Source organism: Merops nubicus, unplaced genomic scaffold, assembly GCF_000691845.1.
Source record: "Merops nubicus isolate BGI_N331 unplaced genomic scaffold, ASM69184v1 scaffold23501, whole genome shotgun sequence".
Taxonomy (NCBI): Eukaryota; Metazoa; Chordata; class Aves; order Coraciiformes; family Meropidae; genus Merops; species Merops nubicus.
In genome coordinates, this window is record NW_008586641.1 from 8,753 (window position 1) to 29,798 (window position 21,046).

Consider the following 21,046-nt stretch of genomic DNA (forward strand, 5'->3'; position numbering starts at 1 on the left):
TCCTCTTCAAAACTTCCACAGCTACAACTCCAGCTTGCTTAGTACTCAGAATATTTTACACCCAGTATAATGGCCACCACACTTTTAAAACATTTAGCACACAGTCTGATTATACAGCATCATATTTCACAGGTTGTCAGTATTGGCAGACTAGGACAGGACACTGGACAGAGTATAGAGTGGAAAACCCAGAAAAAAAGAAGTTACTGCATTGGATGAAGCACATTCCCAACAGCTTATCAAAGAAGCCAGAAAGATATGTCAAAAGAACACCCATTTCAGGAAGCCAGATGATGATTTTCAGCAGTCTGTTTTAAGCATATTAAACAGCAGTTCCACATTTCACTTGAAGGGAAGGATGCCTTCTTGTATAGTCAAGCTTCCTCTCTGCAGAAGTTCATAAGCAGTCCAGGAAAAAGCAGGAAGTCTTTAACCATTAGACAAGATTTAGACAACTCTATCAGTCAGGTTCAAAAGTCTAATCTCTTCCCCCACAGACTATTCATGTGTATGCACTGAACAACCATGACTAAACTTGTTATCTGGGCTAATATTTAATGCCGTATCTCTGGCTGATGTAATTATTTGGAAGATGTATGCAAATCAGGAACCTGCCTAGGATTTCTTATGGCTATACAATCAATAAACTGCAGTCATCACTCTCTCCAAGGAATTACAGTATTCATTTCCAATTTTTATTATTCTAGAATATATTAGCTTGCAGTTGAAATTTTAAGCACTGAAACTTGGAAAACAAATGACATTTCAGACACCTTATTTCCAAAGCATCCAAAATTCAGAAAACAAAGTAAAGAAACTGTTTCTCCTTTCCACGGTGCCACAAAGAAGTAGGTTCTGCAGCCAAGATCACAATTTCAATTTTTTCCAAGTCCAGAACAACTAAGTAGGTCTGAAAACTTACTCACTGTGCTCTCAATGTCCCTTTTTATCAGCAGCTAGTTCAAATACCTCATTTCTGTTCGAGGAGGAATAGAAGGAGCTGTTATGGCCTTTTTCCAATTTCCCAGAGCCCAATTTTCTGAATTGCCCTTAGTATAAGTGGAAGTCACAAATTATAAAAATTTCAAATTTGAACTGTATGTAACAGCTCTGATATAACAACAAAAGCTTTGACATTGAAAACTTTGCTTGTTGTCATGATGAACCTATTCCACCACTATTCAGAATATTTTCTTCTACATATGCCCAAAAGGGAGCAAAGACTGAAGCAGCAGCCTCTTTGGCATCTAGCATGAGTATAACACTTTTTTACAGGCAACAGAACAAGTTACAGTAAGAATTCTGACAACATCCTAAATAATGGAAGATCACAAGAAAACTGTCATCAGCTTGTTTATTCACTAAGCCTCTAGCCCTATTCCTGCATTCCTTTCACCACCCTACAGTTCCTGCTCTTACCCAGAATCCACAAACTAGTCCTTCAGCTCCAAGGTCTATGCATTTTGCTAGCTTCCCCAAAGGACTAACTTGGGCTGGTCTTAAAAGCTGTACTGTAGCTAAACCAGAAGCTGTAAAAGGGTTCTTCAGAGTGTACAGTTCAGGACTGACAAGAATGTCCCTTAACAGAACAGTAAGCTACTTAACCTTTCAAGCACCCCAATTTTGAGGTGAATATTCACAAGTCCTTATGAACAGCAGCAGCATTAAGGCTGTCTTGATAGAGAAGCTTCTTAACATGGCAGGGGTGCACATTAATAGTCAAGAGATGATATTTGGAACTAGCTTATATCCTTTTTTCTTAATTTAGGCAGTAAAAGGAAAAAAGTTACTGTCAAGAAGAATTTATCTGATTAGTACCAGGTTCTGAGAGGTCCTTAAGGCAGGGAAGAGAACCAAGATAGGTTCCTCTCACTTAAACACAGGAGTTTTTATTTGTTTTATTCCTCTAAGAGGCCATCCATAGAGGTGAAGAAGAAAAAGCAAGCACACTGAACCATGAAGCAACCAAAAAATTAAGAGAAAAAGGTAGGAAGAAAAACAACTCTGTTCAAAATAGAGGCAATTTCTTGCCTACAGCAATTTTACTACAACTAGAAGTAAATCCCATACAGTCTTTGGATAAAAACAGTGGGTTTAAGTTACCATATACAAACAATACAGCTGCTAAATGGATGAACAAAAAAAGGTTTCATTTAGTAACTCAAAATTTTGGTTCCTCCTCCCCCCCTACCCACCCCCTTTTGTGTCCCCCCCCCCCCCCCCCCCCCCCCCCCCAATTATGTTTAAGACCTTTATGAATACTAGTTGTGAACCAACCAAGTCTCCAACTCTGCCTCTGGAAATGCAATCATCTTAGTCTGGAGGACTTGTGACTCGTATTATCAAAACAGGTTAATGAAACTGTCTGATTTGTAGCAGGACATTCTAATTTGCTGGAGTATTTTTTGCTGCTGTTAGCGCACAAAAATAAAAAAAAGTTTTCTATTCCTTTTTAGGGGTAGTTCACCTAAATTTTCCAGCTCAATAAGCAACTTTGCTGTTGACAGAAAGTCGTCTTGTAGTCATCTTTTCCTTGAACTCCACAGTAGTATTTCAATCACTAAAGGAACTTCAGTTCTAAAATGGATACTAACTTGAATATACACCTGACAGTGTTTTTTAAATGCTACTTTAATAAATAGCATAACAGGTAAAAAATTTGAAGGACTATTACTACAAGTATTTTTCACTTCAAAAGTCCCAGTGTTGTCATATTGTTAATCCTGAAAACATGTAACCTCACAGACACTAAAGCGATCCTCATGTAACCAAAAGTTAGCCTTAGATTATCTGGTTCATCATAAAAAATAAAAACACTTTTAAATTACCTTGCAACAGTTACCCAGAACTTTTAAGTTTCACAGTAGCTCCCTCTGTGTGTTAACAGTAAGAAAAGAAATTAAGGATAAAATGGGAGCAAGTACTCAGAGCAAAGATAACACACAAAAAACAAGCCAGTTATCTACCACATGCCTGCTAACATGGTGAGTTACCTAACAATACACAGAACTAGGCTATAGAATCAGTTTTGTGCAAAGGAGAGAAACTGATCTTTAAATTCACTCAAGTCCCAAGACTGAATGAAGCCATAAGGAACGAAACTAGGTTAAGTCTTATAACAAACAGCATTGTTTACTGGCAAAATTTAATAAAGGTATCAGTAGGACAGTGCTTCAAAGCAGGATTGCCATCAGTTTTACAGCGTCAACCTCCACTTGACACGACTTCCTTAACACATTTTAGGAGTTGACACAAGGCATCCAACTGCAGTCTTTTTTACATGTTTCCCAGTCGTAAGCTGATAATACATTACTATAGTCACCCTTTCTTCATAGTTAGCAAGATTTACTTCTCCCCATGAGCTGAAGCATGCTTTTTCATGTCAGGAGTTCAGTCTTTTGCAACTAGTTAATATTTGTTAATAATCTAAGGCCGAGAAATGGCATTATTAAGCAACTAAAATTCTCACCTCGGACAACACCTATTACAGCAGCTTCACCTGTACCACTGTATGATTAGGCACTGAACAATCTTTACAGTCAAGTACGTTTGTTACACCCGATCTCTGTTCTAAGCACAAAACCAAACCCTGAAGAGCATAAGCACATACGTGGACAGTAAAGCGAACCTCATGACTCCACACAGATCTAGGCTCTTCCTTAGACCCACTAATCTATTCTTTACCGGATAGATGGTGATTAGGGCATACTGGCGAGCACTCAGTTGCAATAAAGCAGATAAGAAGTAGGCTACATTAGATCAAGACTAGGTTACCTAATAAAATTCATACTTAAGAGATTTTACTCCAGCACTTCAGCCCACAAAATTATTTACCTAAAAGGTAAATATGGCAAATCAAAACAGGAGCCTGTTGTCTCTCCAGCTCTGTCAACTTACATATGAAATAAAATACCATAGTCAATAAGTGATATTTAAGCTTGCTAGAAATAAACTAGTGGAGAAGTTCAGAAAAGTAAAAGGTAGATGATTAAAGTTTAGACTGACTTTCTAATTGGGCATTCTTCCTGTTCCCATCCTGGCCTGCACCAGGTTCTCCCAGCTGGCTGCAGTGATAGGGCCATCTACCCAGCTAATCTACAGGAATACAACTTGCCTGGAATCAGTCATTTCTATTTCTTACATGGTAACACTGAGACAATTTAACATACTTATCCCATGGCTCAGCTAGTTCAAATCCAGCCCTTAAATGAAACAACCACCTATCTACCCAAGGCTAATCAGGTGTTTGGTTTTCAAAAAAAATTTTAAAAACAAGCTTGTTTCTTATTGCGTCCTTATTCCAAGGGTATGCAGAAATATTCTAGGAATAAGTTTTCTTATTCCAAGAATACACAGAATCAGATTAATACCATCACAAAGTAATAAAAGAGCAGCGTAATTAAGGTTAAATTCTGTATAACAAAACCTCCTGCTGTTGAACAAATCCCTCTACAACAAGCACATTCTTGTGAACAGTACTATCCACTAGTAGTGGTCAAAGCTTTTGCCCTATACACCTGGAGATCTTAATTTCAGGCAGTTCTGAAAACTCAAGAACTCCCACAGGAGTAATCTTGAGTTATTCTTTGTAGTCATTCACCCAAGGAACCTTCTCACAGTTACACCAGCCCTATTGATTCTTGCACAAAGCTGAGCATAACAAAAAGGCAGAACATTCTAGGGGTCATGTATCCCAACTTCCTTTTTCTGCACAAAGACATTATTTTATGTCATTAGAGTATATATATGTATGCACCTATGCGTTCTTATATATGTGAACACATATATACACACACATCTACATATGACAACAGAAGGATTAGCATGAAGTATTTGCCAAGGTAATTCTTTTAAGTGTATTCTAATGAAGAAAATCTGAAGCATTTTACCTGTCTTATAACTCTGTGATCTATATATATCCCTGAGTTCTTTCATAAGCCGATCTGAAGCCTGAACTGACCCAGAGACTGCACCCTGAAACAAACAAAAATTATGACAAATAAGTAAAAAGTAATATTTGCAAACAGCTTTATATGCATTACAAAATAACACTAACTAGAAGGTATTAATACATATTAATTTCTGTATTATGATTAGGTTTTTGAAAAGTTGCATATTCTAGTGAGCAAAGACTACTCAAAATAAACAAGACATTCTCCATAAAGTAGAATGTTAATATACAGAGCTACATGGTAAAGGTGATACAAACTTTTAATAAAGGTACAACAGACATTTTACCATAAAAGAGATTAATCTCCCCAGCATTTTTACTTACCAGGGGAATCCACAGTACATTGCTAATAGGGAAATACTTCCTTTTACCTCTTGGTCTTAAGTACTGGAAGGAAGAGTAAGTCTAATTCTAAGAACAAGCTTATGCAAATAAGTTTTTACTGTTTCTTCAGAAGTACATTCTTATTTAGTTAAGAAAAAAGGCACAAGAGTTGGGAAGTATCCACTACAGAACAGCAGCTTCTGGTCTTGTAAGACCAGCCAATAGATTTAGAAACTCCATAATGAAAGCAACACAATTATTTGCAATAGAATGGAAAAAATAAACACCTACACATAGGAAGATTAAGGTAAGTAAACAAAGTATTGAATATTTTGTTGTGATTTGTCATAGTTCTTGTGGTTTATGCAGCCAGAGCAGAAATCTCTTGTATTCTTTTTGAGCTCAGTTCTGTGTTAGCATCTCAAAATTACAGACAACTTAGGCTATAATTTCTGAACCTGCTATTTCAGCCTGATGTAGTGCTAAAAAAAAAAAAGACTGACCTTTAAGTGATATACATATAAAATACAACTGGCTCTAAAAACCACCACTTAAACCACCTGTTGACCAGCTAATGAACACACCAGTTATCAAGTAACTGACATCAACTTAGCTGCTGCAGTGAATGTATTCTACACATATCCCAAACACTGACAGTTCTATCGCCTTGGTATTAAATTGTGTCTCGATTTTATGAGCTTTAAAAGTGAGGAGAGAACTCTTCCCTCTTACAAAATTAAAGTGCTTATTTAGAATAACACAATTCCTGAAAGCACCCAGATTGGTCTCTCCATTTCAATGTCAAAGCTAGCAGGAAAGATTTTGATACTACACCTTAGATATTATGTGATTACCTTGCTTATATATTCCACCCAAAATACCATTTTGTGTTCAACATTTTTGACAAAGAGACATAAATATTAGGGTTACAAGATCCAAAATACAGAATAGGAATGAAGACTTCAAAAGAGGTAAGGCAGCTGTCACCCTGAACTCCAACACTGTGAAACTTCAGCTTTCACCAGCAGTCGCTTTCCCAAAGGTAGATTGTTTGCTACCCATGCAGTTCTCTGCTGTTGATTGGACACACTCCCACTGAAATAAGAGCTAATACATATGGCCTATAAGCACAGTTTGGGGCAGGAGGAGCAGGGGTTGTTTTTTTTTTCAGATTGCATTCAGACATCATGAACATCTACAAACAGATCCTTTTCGGACAGAAGTGTCAGAAGTATTTCTGGAGGAACCTGAAGCAGCTATGACCATTGTCTCATACCTGAAACATCATCTGTTTGCCTGAAGTCAGCAGTGATCTTATATATTATACAGTCTCAACTGTAGGATCACATTATTTCTTAATAAGGATTAAATATCAGTAGTAGTAACTTGATGTAGACTGTCTGTACAACAGTGCTTTCTGCCCTTTTATTCTAGGAGTTTCTAGTTGGGCTACCCACTCCTTATATAGCAGTATTAAATATAGTTACACTTGTTACTCTAAACAACTGATAAGACTGCAAATCACTAATCCATGATCAAGAGAAAGAGGGTGGCAAGCTTAACCTAAGAAGTTTAGCACAGGAGCTTTTTCTGCATGCTCTGAACTACTCTTAGAGGAAGCTGAAAAGGAAGCCTGCAGAGACTGTTATTTCTGATGGTAACCTTAATGCCAAGCAGCACTGCTTTGAAACAGAAGGTCTTCATTCTGGTGTCACTCTGCATTTCCAGAACTACTGCCAAAGTGCAGTTTAGAAGGGAGCACCACTTGCATCACACCATTGTGTAATATAGTAGAGCAGTGAGTTCGGTTTTGATTGTAATAGTACTAAAATCAAAAACTTCAACTTTCAGTAACTCGCTATATGCAAGTTAGAATTTCAAAAATTGAATTCAGGTATAAATAACTGAGTATCCTTCTGGAGAAGTGGAACTTACCACTCCAAGGAAAATAAAGCCCCCATTTCTCCAGCTGTGAGATCAAGACTTACAGTCACAACTTAGGAATAAATGGTCAAATCATAGGACCTAAGAGGTATCTGTCATGTAGAGCTGAAGCCCAGAGCAGAAAGGCATAGCCATTTGATCTATGGACTGAAGAAGTCAGAACTGCCAGACAAACCCCAAGTGACTTTTTTTTTTTTCTATTAAGTAATGCAATAGGCACAAAAAGCCTCATTTGGTTGTCCTCTCATGTACAAGCATACCTTTGGTTCTCCAGAAGAATAAGCAGGTAAGCTGGAGACATTTTTGCTAAGGAGGTAAACATCTATGTTGACAACACACCAATTGCCAAGAGTTGCAAATAACAGAAACATCTGGTGCAGAAATTCCCAACGCAAAAACTTTTGGACATTAAAATTACTCATGAGATGCATCACTACAAGCTTGTCCTGTTCTCAGACTTCCTTCTAAGGACATGCTTCTGCCACTGACGGAAATGTGAAATTTTGGCCCAAGTCAGTATAGGCATCATATTTTTCAGAAGGGTTCCTATACTTCATTAGTATTTTAACATGAATGTATAAAGTTCAGTACAATGCTTTATAGAACAGTTAAGCAACTTCTGCAAGTACTAGGACTCTGCAACTGAGCTGCTGCCTTGGTAAGTCAGTGCGGCACACCCAGCTGCAGAAATCAGCACACCACATGCCACTGCCTTATCTGCCTGCCACTAAGGCTCCAGAGACATGAGGTTTTGCAGCCTCACTTTTTCTCCTTTGGACATTGTCTTTTCCCCTTCCAACCCCCAAAATACAACCACAGTCTGCTTCTTAAATTAGTTATTTGAGGTAGGAGATGCCATTCACTGCCATTTTAAATACAAAGACTGGATTGTCTGCTTTCTGTCTGATCAGAAAGATACTGTCACACATCAAAACAGCACAGTATATCACCTCACAATACAGTTCAGATAATTCAGCCAGAATGCTAAAAACTACCTGTTAAAACAAAACAAAAATGCTAACTCCTTCAAGATAATAAATTCTGAAGTGACCCAAAAAGAGCTAAAGAACATAAATTTGCTCTACTATCACTGATTCAGTATTTATGCATAAGTACACTCATTCCTGGCAGTTAAAGCAGACTTAATACTTACCTCAAGGATTAAACTGAAAATAGAAATGACACCTTAAACTTCATAAAAACTGAAGATTAAAGCGGAGACATTTGTGACTTCTAAAGCAAAGTGCATAAACTCCTCAGTAGGAAGTGGAAAAAGCTAATAGCATTATCTAAATATGAAAAGCATTAATCTCTAAAATTACTATGTGGGGAGAGACCTCTGAAAAGCAAGCAGCAGCGAGTTCTTAATTATTTGAAGTTAATGATTCCAGTTCAAAGACCTCTTTTACTCCCAGTAAGCAAGTGGTTCTTTAAAGTTATTACAGCGTTAGGAGGAGGATTAATTCTTTCTCCAAGTTACATATGGTACCGCAAGCCAATTTTATTTCCCAATGCCAGCAAGAAGAATATGATTAGGGATACTGCCAAGGAAGAGAACTCATTCACAAAATTAGTATATACATATTAACGTGTATAAAACACACAAACCCTAAGAACTCCTATAACAGAAGTCTTGAGCAGCAGAAAAAGGCCTTTAGCATGTTAAGAATATGCAAGAATGTGACTGCATACACTCCTTCCCTACAGAAAAACCTTTTGCATAATCTGTGGCTCCAACCTGCATTTCAGACAAAGGGAGAGAGGATGTCCCATGGATCTGGGCCAAAGAATGTGTGAAGAAACTAAAAAATCTTCTGGCTGCATTGGGCATTAGTCAAAGCCCTGCAGTAGAAAGTAGCAAAAGGAAAAGGGCCCTGAGGGTCCTGGTGGACAATAGGATGACCATGAGCCACCAATGCACCTCGTGGCCCAGAAGGCCAATAGCATCCTGGGGTGTATTAGAAGGGCTGTGGTTAGTAGGTGGAGAGAGGTTCTCCTCCTCCTCTACTCTTCCCTAGTGAGACTGCATCTGGAATATTGTGTTCAGTTCTGGGCCCCTCAGTTCAAGGACAGGGAACTGTTTGAAAAACTCTAGCACAGAGCCACAAAGATGATTAAGGGGGTGGAGCATCTCCCTTACGATGAAAGGCTGAGGGAGCTGGGTCTCTTTAGTTTGGAGAGAGGAGACTGAGGGGTGACCTCATTAATGTTTATAAATATGTAAAGGGTGAGTGTCGGGAGGATGGAGCCAGGCTCTTCTCTGTGATGTTCAATGATAGGACAAGGGGCAATGCTGCAAGCTGGAACATAAGAGGTTCCACAGAGACAGAAGGAAAAACTTTCTCACTGTGAAGGTGACAGAGAACTGCAAGAGGCTGCCCAGAGGGGTTGTAGAGTCTCCTTCTCTGGAGACATTTGAATCCCGCCTGGATGCATTCCTATGGCACCTGCTCTAGGTGGTCCTGCTTTGGCAGGGGGTTGGACTAGAGGTCCCTTTTCAAGGTCCCTTCCAACCCCTAACACTCTGTGATTAGGCTTCATGTTCCTTCTTCCAACAACAAGCATGTAAATGGCATGGCTTTATTTTATGTTCCTCTGCTGAGGCAACAAAGTATACCAAAAGAGCTGTGTAGTTTGTGTGAAAACCAGACTGTTTAGCCACTACATTTAAGTTTGTGAAACTCACGTTGTCCTTGAAGAAAACTCACTGTGAAAGGCTGCACAGATTTTAATTTTGCTTTATACTAGGATATTGAGCAAACTTCTGCTACCTTAGAATATATTTAACACATTCTATTCAAAGTCCCATGTTTTGGCAGCATAAAGGGGCATTTAAATGCTACTCAGTTAGCTCTTTCCTAGGTCAGTAGTGCAGCTAGAGTTCTCAATTCTCAAGCACTTCAGAGTAAACCCTCATAAGTCCTTTGAGAAATTATTTAAACAGCACAGCTATTTCTGGTGACCTACAAAAATACCACAGTTCCTCAGCAGCAGTCGAGTACCCTGTTCCCTGTACTCAGCTGACCTTGTTTATGCACCAGCATCAACAAGAGTGTCTTGGCATGAGAAACAGCTATTATGTAAGTTGAATCTGCTGTTGTCAAACAAAAAAAACCAACACTGTTCCACTGTTCATTTCAGCTCCACTGGATGTGGAGGGAAAATGCAAAAGGAAAAGCAGTATTTGCCAAACGGGTAAGAACAGACACCAAAACAAAATCTGCAGTTTTAAGAGGCTTTCCATACCAAGGAAGAGTGTTGACACTGCAAAAAACCTTTCTTCAGTTCCAGTGATAGAAAAGCAAGCCATGCCTTTCAGGCTGCAAGGGGATTTATTTCCTTTAGCAGTTAAGGAGTCTTTGCTGTTAGGTCTGAGCTACCAAAACAGAGATATACAGAATCTCAATAGGCATCTTCGCAAACTCTGAACAAACACTTAAGTTTAAACAAAACCATTAAGTGACTGTTGTGTTTATGGTTAGTCAAGTCTTAAACCAGACTTGACTATACAGCAAAAGCAGTTTGGCACCTTATATTTAACTGCGTTTAAACACTGAAATGCTGATCAGATTTGGGGTTTTGTGTGTGTGTTTTTCATTTGATCTGGTTTGGTTGGTTTTATTGTTGTTGGTTTTGGGTTTTGTTTGGTTTTTTTTTTTTTGGTGTTTGGTTTGTTTTGTTTTTTATTTTTGTGGCTTTTTTTTTTTTTTTTTTTTTGAAGGTGTGATCATTACTGTACATTTTTCTTCAGACAATCTGATAGGTACCTATTGAATTCATACATAAATCAAACAGCAGTCTCCTCTAGCCAGATATCTCATGCTGCCTATTTCAACAGAACATAAGTCCAAGGTATTTTTGACAGGTTTGCACTCAAATCATACTAGAACAGGACTGGGACAGTAGCAGAAGCCTTGTAGCTGAAGAACTCTGACAGAAGCATTTCTGGTTTTATCACCTTCACAAAGAAGATGGCCATAAACTCAAACTCCTTTCTATGTTAAAGGATCATTAACTAAGAGAAAGTTTTTTTCTGAACTAAAGTTATTTAGGGCTAGTAATTCAGTCAAGATTCTGCTAATTAAAGGAGCCTTTTACCTAAATTCATATGATAACCAGATCTATCAGGAGTGCATCCAATATTAAAAGTGGATTGTGTGGCCAGCACCAAGTACTTTGAACATATTTAGTCCTTACTAAAAATCAAATGAGGTTTACAACAGCAATTCTCTTGAATCTAGAAGTTTTTAAGTGCTATTTAGGCTTTTTAAGAAAATATTTACTGAGAAAATCATCAAGTATAAGAATTGGAACAAAGCTGGTTCCTCGGGCAAAAATCCAGGTCCTCCCTGTGTACCAATCCTGAATCTTACTCCTTCCCTAAATACTTACAGGTCCCTCCCATGTACCTAAGGCTACTGCTCGCATCCTCAACCGTTAGCTTACTGAGAAACAGCACGTCTTGTGTCTGGGCATAAGCTACACGTCTACTGACTTGCCAAACAGCATATAAAAAAAAAATCTTATGAATTCACACAGTAGCAGACACCAGTTCAAGCACCTTCTTTCTGTACAGATGACCTATGAGATTTTTAGAACCTTTACCATTGGTCATGCATAGAGGTATTGAATTTCATGCACTATACACTTTAAGACTCTATGAAACAGAATGTTTTCATTTCTTTGGAAGCCAGGCTAAATGAAATTAAGGTTGTACGACATCATTATTTCCTCTTACACATACCTCTGAGAAGTAGAAGCTTCTCTGGACTTGGCACTTGTGACAAAGTATTTCTAAGCCTCTGGAAAACTGTTTTTTACCACTACCTGCTGGTAGGGGCACTCAGAACACTGTGATAGTAAAGTTGCAGAGCTGCTGAAGGCCCCTTGCCTTATGTCTGGCAAAAAAACCCCAACACTCTTCAGTAATTTCCACACGGTGTAGACATTACTGAAATGGACATAAAATGGATTTAAAGCACAAATTACTGAGTTGACCAAGTATGTTAAGTCACCTGTGACTTAATGCCGTCAGCTTTATATATGGCTTTCTTTGTTATTTTAATAATGGCTCAGCAACAAAAGTCACGCGTACAACCTAGATGCTTTCTGACGATTCTACAAGGAGAACTACTGTTAGCAACAAGGGCATCACACTAGAGAAAGAGGGACAACCAAACAGATACCTCTGGAAATTAGACAAGCAGCAAAAGACCATTAACAAGTGAGAAATGTGAATTTACATGTAATTTGACTCCAGTGAAAGGCTAAAAGATGTTTCTTCATCCAAAATGCAAAAAATACCCCAAGCCAGTTTGACAAAAATCAGTTATGACAGCGTTCTCCCAGACTCGATGAGGGTGTTTTGAAGTAGGGATGTGGACTGACAACTAACTCCCTGTGCTAACGACTTTGAAGAAACATGAGTCCATTTACTAAATGGACTCAGAGTATTAGCTGGCCGATTGAAGCTTCCCCAAGAAGAGCTATTTAGGCCCCATAACTTGAGACATTTCTCCTGTATGTGCTGGAAGTTAGCTAAAGGTTCATTTATGTCTAGGTGCATAGCCGTAAGCCAGAAGTATTGCAAAGAGAAAACATAAATTATTAACTCACATTTAAATGATCTTGCCTTTGATTTTTTCTGATTTTTTCTAAGATTGCAAGGTTCTCTTTTTCAATGCCTTCATCCTCAGATTTCTTCCCGTCAACTGGTTCCTCCTCCTTCATATCATAGTGATCCAGATCTTCAATGTCCTACAGGACAGAGGAAGATTCACTGTAAATAACTACGCTCTTCGTTCAACAAAACCCTCTCCAACGGCATTTAGGGATACAATCGCATAACCATACTACACTATGTATTGGTGATTGTTGGATGCCATCTATTTTGCTCTGACTTCATTCTCTCAGCCAACAGTATTCACTGGAAGAGTAGGGAGCCTTCACAATACAAATTAGATCCAAATTGACAGCGTGTTTCTGATCACAGAAACAACCACACTAAATCCTCTGAGAGAAGTTAAGGTTGTAGTGAATTAGCCCCTTCAAGTAGGTAGAAAATAGGAAGTCAAGGCATTCTGACCAGGGCTTGAGAATCCAAAAGTCTCCAAAGTTAGGGTGTGTCCAAGATGTTTCCAAAAGCAAGTTCTTTTTTCAATTAGAATCCTAGCTATATTACACTATTGGTAAACAATAATTAACATATCTGACAGGGCTACCACAACCCTTTGAAAAAGTTAAACATCAGAAAGCTACATGTACTTTATTCAAGGTGAACATTTCAGCTGAAGATCAGATGCAGCAGTTTTGGAATTGGGATATGAGAGAATTAAGTGGTCAAGTATTCTGATCACACAAGCCAACACTTCATTTCTGAGCTCTCGACTAAGACACTGAAAAACCTTCCGTTCTGTATTCCGAGATGGGGTTATCTTGTTGCAGAGGAGTGCTCTGAACTTAAGTCAAGTGCCTGTAAGGTGATTCAGATGCTATATCTGGAAAGGGGGGGAAGGACGTAAACACCTTGAGACAAAAAAGCAGCACTACAGCAGCCACATCAGCAAGCTGTGAGTACACAACTATCAGACACGGTCCAGTATGCAGTGGTCCACCAGACCCACGGTCACTCTTTATGCACCATCTGTTTGCATGGCAGGAAAATCTGGCCATTAACACCAATTCAAGAACCTCTTGCATAGCAAGAAACACATCAATCTGGTGCTTTTGACAACAGAGCTTCCTCCAACTGTAACAAATTTTAGACTAAATATTCTTTTAAATACTTATGTTTCCCAAAATAATGACATATCCCTAGGAACCGTAAGCTGCATTTCAATTTAGAAATTGGACTGGATTACAAGTTGAAGATACCAGTGCCACACACAATGCCACCTGACACCTTATAAAGAATGACAGACATACAACCTTTCGGTCTGAAGTAACCCAAACAGAGTGCAAAAGGCTACTTACAAGTCTGCAAGCAGCAAGAGCCTTGCGGCAGCTGGATGGGGGAGCATACGTACTACCTTTACAGAAACTCTGGCTCCAGCGAATGTAGTCTGGATCAGGCTAAATGCAGTGCAGCCTCTGCTGCTTCATATTACTTCCAGAACATGGCTCACATTTAGCTCTTTTCTAAAGGAACAGCTTCTATCCCGAAAATGAGTTGTTGGTTCTTACTACACACCTTCATTAAAAATCTACATCTGAACTATTGATAACAGCTCTCCTATAGTAAGGCTATTTATAGTGGTTTAAAAAGCATTTTAAGAGCTATTCTAGCATGTTGCAGAAGTAATTGAAAGGCGTGGTTGTCACAGTAAAAAACTCATTTAAAGGAGCAAGGTGTTGCCAGTGACACAAATCCCTTAAAGTTCAGTATGTCTGTTTCAGATGTCCTTCCATCTCCTTCAATGTATTATCATTAAAAACTAGCTCACCTGTTCAATGAATCAGCAAACTAATTTACTCTTAGCCAGTCTGCTTCAATCTGGGAGGTCCTTTCAACTGTATGAGAGCCAGTTCATATGCCACTTGAAACAGGAGTTAACAATGCAGACTTACTGATTTGGCCCACAATGTTATGTATTGTTTGACTAAAGCACAAACAGATGTCCAGTTCTCTGTATCCAAGTACCCCACAGCTGAGATCTAGGTTTAAGAAGAAAATTTCACTAGTTTTGGGGTTGAAGTGAAAGCTGACATTAAGGTAAACATCCAAATTTTTAATTATCTTTTCTGTTCAAATCTAGGGAGATGGCATTTTACAGTTTGGCTTAATATCTGCCAACCACTACAGAGCAAAATGCAAAAATTGTACTAGATAAGGACAACAACCTCGTATATACACATACTTCACCCATATCTTCCTCCTCCTCCTCCTCCGATGTAACTTCTTCTGTTGTTCCATTCTGCAATACAAGAATGAGGTTTCTGCATAAAATGTGCACGTGTTCCTTTTTTCAAAAACAGGAGGTCTACCATCAAAGAGAAAGGAGCATATACAGAAGTTCCACACAAAGATACTCAAAGGACTGAAGTTCAGTGTCACAGGTACACAAAGATGCTTTCCTGGAGTATGACAGTGAAGATATTTTTGCATGAAGCGAAGATAAACAGAATGTCACAATTTATTTCACATAAAGGTCTAAGTGGAAGCTTAAGATTCAGATAAGGACGTCCTATTCTGAGACAGTGACAAACACAATACACAAGTCAAGTGGGTTATAACTCATGATCCCTTAACCATGAAATCAGATCATGGCTCTGACTAGAGCCCATATACATGCTAGACCTCTAAAAAAGAAAAAAACAAACTTTAGACCTCAAAAATTAATGGATTTTTGCCTCAATACCTAGAACTTCTACGCAACAACTACTATCATCATGTAGCCACTGTTATTAGGTTATTTGATAAAATACCAAAACATACACGGACCTCAATTTTTTGTGGCTTTCCAGTGGCAGATACTACTCCAAGCTCAGGAAGTCTGAGCTACAGAAATAATCAGGAGCATTCTGATATGCTTGTCCTCTGCATACTCTTTCTTTGGCAAAGAAGGAACACCACTGCTGTAGACAATGCAGGGGACTACGTTTCTTCAGTCTGCGTCACTAAGGCCACTCTTGTTTAACGTGCAAATTATCTGACATTTCTGGCTAAGAAACATTCCATGAGTTTGGTTTTGAGGTTCAGAGCACAAGCAAGACTCTTCAGTGAAGCTACTTCCTAGTATTAAAGGCCTATCACCTTACAGCTGCACCGCTGCTGTGTGGGTGGCTGAAAGACCTATACGTTTACAGTTTGGCACATGACCAAATTAAGCAAGTTATTTCCCATTATTATAGCACTGTCACTACAGGAAAACCATCTGTTACGCTACAGGAGTTTCTAGAAATCATGTCATCTTAATATGTATAAGCAAAAGATGTCATAATCTTATTAAAATATAAACAGAACAGTTACTGTCACTTACTGGTTCTGTTTTCAGCACAATTCAAAACATTTTAGTTAACCAGAACGTTTCACAGCCCTTCACATTTCTTATTTTGTCAAGTGCACAAAAAGTAAACAAGGCACCTCAGATACTCCCTACCCAAAGTAGCATATGGTCTTGATATCCCATGTCTCTGCAAGGGTTTGAGAAGTAACGAAAATGTCAACAATATTCATCTAAGTGCACACTGTAAAACATATACTCTTCAAGGAAAAGCAGTGTTTAATCACACATTTCAGGAAAAAAGTAAATTTGAGAAGTGCTAGGAATGAACAATATGAACAGTAATTAGGAGGGAATTAAACTGACAGCATGGGTATCTCACACACCTCTCAATGATGCAGAAACTCCAAGCAAATTGTGCAATATTACACTGTTATTAAATGGATTCTGCAAAAAAAATTCAGGCTGGGGACACAGAAATCAACAGTGCTTCACACCTCAGTTCTGGCTTAGACGTGGTTTAATCATTTCCACCATCTTGTTTCTTGGATTTGAAAAAAAAACCAACTCCTTCACTGCCATAAGGAAGTGTCCACAGCTTTTCAATTTACCTGTCCAGCTGGTAATGGCTGATCTAACATTTCAACATCTGGATGCTGAGGAAGATTATATAATCTGCAGAGGTCACATATTAATCGCTTCAGCTGTTGAAGAAGCTGTAAGAAAAAAGACATGGAAACATCTCTTCAAACCATAGCACAGAACAATATATATTAAATTTTCTTCTCGTTGGTACCACACTAGGTCAGCGTACAGCATTAAAATCTGCATGCACTGGAATCAGGCTTAAAGACACCTTCTTCTCCGTAGTCATTGTAATAAACATCCCCACAATCGGAAACCAAGGACATAGCAAGTTAAAGATGGCTCCTGTTCATCTCCTCACATCAAGTGAAGAAAGCCATGAGCAAAAGAACGATCTGCTCCAGCAGAACCACTCATTCCAGGCATAGGCATCTCAACCACAGATCACTAGGGAACAATAAAATGGTCATACTCCATGAGAAAAGATGAGACAGTTGCCTAGGTAAAAGAACCATCTCTTCAAGAAAACAAAGAGGAATAGTCTGATTTTTCACATCCTGAATCCCTTTCTAGGGCACACCAGTGAGGTGCCAGAAGCAAGACAAATACTATACAATGCATAGAAACTAGACTCTGAGATAGAGATCAAGTAGTCTGCTTGCCCTATCTTGTATCAGGTTGAGGCACGCTCTGCTACTATCTCTGCTTTCTATTTCCAACTTTCAGTCTTTATACATAGACTGTATTGTGTTGTATTGAACGTGTTCTGGTAACTGCAAAATATAGAACATACACTTAAAACAGCAATCCCCTCTCCCCTTTAAGTACCTCTCCATAAAGGAGGGAGACTCTGGCAATGTGGCTCACCCAAGGTACAGCATAGACTGTACTATCCTGAAAGAATGATGCCTCTGCAATGCTGTTTGGTGTTTCTAGACTGCGTTTCTTAAAATGTAAAAAAAAAATTAAGCCCTCTAAGAAATATCTAGTCACCCAAAATATTGCACATCTAAATATTTGCTATTGGCCAATTTAAATGCTCTTACCTTACCACAAGTGAAAACTCAGCCTCTCCAGGGTTAAGAACTCATTTCCAAGCCCAAAACACTAGCAGTGATAATTAAATGTTGCCCTTATGCTATCTGAAAGCTTCAGTGCTTTTCCCTTCTCCACCAGAATTCAGCATTCCTGTTTCATAGGAATGTTACTTATTCATTGGAGGCCATGAACTGACATACCAGCCTACATTACATGAAGTAGGATGTTCTCCCCATCACACCACATTTGATGTTTCTGCATCATTCATGACAGTCATCCTACACTAAAAAATAAACCAGATGACACCAAAACCTGCTCCATCAGCAACACAATTCTTGTGAGTATATACATGAGATGTAACAGTTTATGTTGCCAGAAGCTTTCTGTAACAATCACCTTTCTCATCAATGTTAAGACTCTGCACTTGTTTGAAACTTCCTGGGTGTCTGAAACATCAGGAAATCTTTTAGCAGGCAGAAAGCAGGTTAATCAATCAAAAAGTTAGTTGGTAGATAGAACCAGAGGTCTTAAAACTATTACCCTCAATATACGTATAAGATTCTTAAAGTTGCACTGATACACATTCTGTTGAGAAAAAAATATTTTCTCTGCACAAACAAGACTACCTCATGGGAAGCTGGAGCATAAACTGTAAAATTTCAGGGACTGTAATTTTTCTCATGTATCTATGTAAACTTGGGCAAGCCATTAATTTGTTTACACCTGTTGTGAAAAATACCACCACCACCATTTGGCTAGTCCAAAGCCTGGAAAAACAGATAAGCACAGTATCTCTACTGCATCTCTACAGAAAGAGACAGTAGAGGCTAGGAAGAGAGTTAAGAACTACTTCCTGCCCTGTTTTCTCCACTCCCCATCCTCTTCGTGACAAGTCCCATGGTTTCACTTGACATCGGTTTCTACAATCTGCAAAGGTCGAGTCTGAGCGAGAAGCTGATCCCATCTCTACAACCTTTCTTCCCTACTGCTGTTCTTCCACCTCAGGAATTCATTTCCTACACTTGATCCTTCTGCCACAGATCACCTCCACCATTATTCCTATCCTCTGCTCATACGTATGAAACATTGTAGGATAATTTGGCCTGAAGGGCACATTGGGAAGTCAGCTGATACAACTCCTGCTCTAAACGGAGTCTACCAGGATGTGTGGGATGTGTTAATGGTGCATGAATTGGTATATCAACAGGGACAGCACATTTCTGCCATTTATTAGTAATTTAAATGTATTTCTAGGCCAACTTCACATGTTTGGCTCACGTAAACTGAACGCCTAGCACACTCTTTGCTGCTACCAAAGAAATATACCATCAGTATACCAATAGTTTCCTTGGAATATAAACAGCCTAAAGCAGTAACTAAAGAGCAGCGAAAATGCATAAACCACAGGGTATTAAAGAAACAACGTAAACAGCCTGCACAAGGTAAACACTGAAGTGATCCAATACAATGAAAAATTCATAAACACTGATTTTAAGTAATATAAAAATAGCAAAATACAAAGAATATATACATCTCTAATACAACTTTTAATGCTTCAGAAGTTCCGAGAAGCTGCTAGTTCTTATGGACACTATAATGCTGTTCAGAACACAGCCATCTTAAAATTTTCTGTTTCTTGTGTTAACTTCTTACAAATTTGGAAACTGTTTAGAATAATTTTTCTGAGACCTATCCTACATTAGAAGGCCTTTTTATGCATAAAGAGATCTTTCTAATGCAGTATGAAAGCATTACAAAGTATGAAGCACCTTGTTTTCTGATTAGGAAGAATGGACTTGAGTGTTAAGTACACACATTCTTCTACATGTATTTATCTACATATATATACACACATACCATACTCACATAAACTCAAATCAATACATTTTGGCCTATCACTGAAGGCAACTGCTGAAGGAGTTGAATACAGGAGGAAACAGAGGGCAGAAGTGACTTGTCCTTTGGAGTGTGGCCACTACTTAGCTCTCAGGTGGCCTGTGACAGTAACAGACCTCATGCACATTCAGCAACCTTGGGCAGTTTTAGAAAGTAAAGCAAAGCTTCTTCCTGCCTTTCATCTCTATGACTCCCAAGACATAATTAGTTGTTGCCAAATGGGTAGCATGCAAGGGCCAATATTCTTTCCTGAAATGCCATCATGTGGTACCAAACCTAAATTCTTAATAGAGAAGCAATGTACGTAGGGCTGGGAGCTTATTCAAGTTGTGCACATACTTACGCCAGGAATTCTATACTTTCGATGTCTTCCATGAAAATTTAAGACCTCCAGGTTTGGAGAGAGTGATAACTAAAGCTGCCCATCTGAATTTAAGTCCATTTCACTATCGCCTTTAAAAAGCAAACCTCCAAATCATGTATGGTTATTTCTGATAACCCATGAAGTAAGGTTTGAGACTTCAGACTTGCAACTATAACTTCCGTTATATTAAACAGAATGAAAGTGGAGCATGATTTACCTTTTGCATGGTACAACCACTATAAGGCAGTTGTCTGTTTCAGCTACCTACCAAGTCTAATGTAATGCTGATTTTCAGGCTCAGAAGAAATTTGGGAGATACTAGGAATCAGAGAGAATTCTGTAGCCCCTTCATCTGCTGACTGGAACTTATTCAATATTAACAGCCAACCACATTCTTAACCTTTCAACATTTTTAATGTTTTGAGAAATTTTCATAGCAAGAGGCATGATGCTGATGCCAAGGTAAATAGCATTGTTTCAGACCCACAAAAGATTTTCCAGGAAACGTACGCATGACTAAACTAGTAGAACGCTTTTCCTTTTACCATATGAAATGACTAGGCGTCCATGTAGCCTTGTCAAACTTTTATGCCTGAAGAGCATATTCTCCAGCTTCCCAAACAGCTGATACCTGTCGAAAGCTACAAAGCAAGTAGAAAGGGCAGAGTAATATCAAAATCAGGGTACATGCACTAGCAGTGCATTTAGCACATGCTCAGTTGTGCTCCTGGAAGAGTCCAATGCAAATTTCCCCACTCAAAATTTCACTGCTCCAATAGCTTTATCAGGTTAGAGCAACATGGGCAAAACAATTTTTTAGCTGCAATAAATTAAATGAAAACTAGCTTCAAACATTCTAACAGATCTAAATCAAACCAAGTGAGTTTTTAGGTGATAGCGTGATAAATCCAAAAGCTCTGAACTTCTACAGGTAGTTCCTTACCCCTTCCTGTCCTATACTCCAAGACGAGTGTGCGAGATGCTCCAGTGCCCTTGGAGGGG

The 21,046-nt window shown here is 38.7% G+C and overlaps 1 protein-coding gene across 1 annotated transcript in view; it reads right to left on the bottom strand.

Annotated features, from left to right (window-relative positions):
- Positions 1-21,046, bottom strand: part of UBE2Q2 (ubiquitin-conjugating enzyme E2Q family member 2) — a 40,497-nt gene that overhangs the window by 7,872 nt on the left and 11,579 nt on the right. Inside the window, exons 4-7 of the mRNA XM_008948727.1 lie at positions 16,773-16,877; positions 15,076-15,132; positions 12,836-12,976; positions 4,890-4,974 (exon numbers count right to left, since the gene is read on the bottom strand). Coding sequence (XP_008946975.1) covers positions 4,890-4,974; positions 12,836-12,976; positions 15,076-15,132; positions 16,773-16,877 — 388 coding nt within the window. The remainder of the gene's footprint in view (positions 1-4,889; positions 4,975-12,835; positions 12,977-15,075; positions 15,133-16,772; positions 16,878-21,046) is intronic.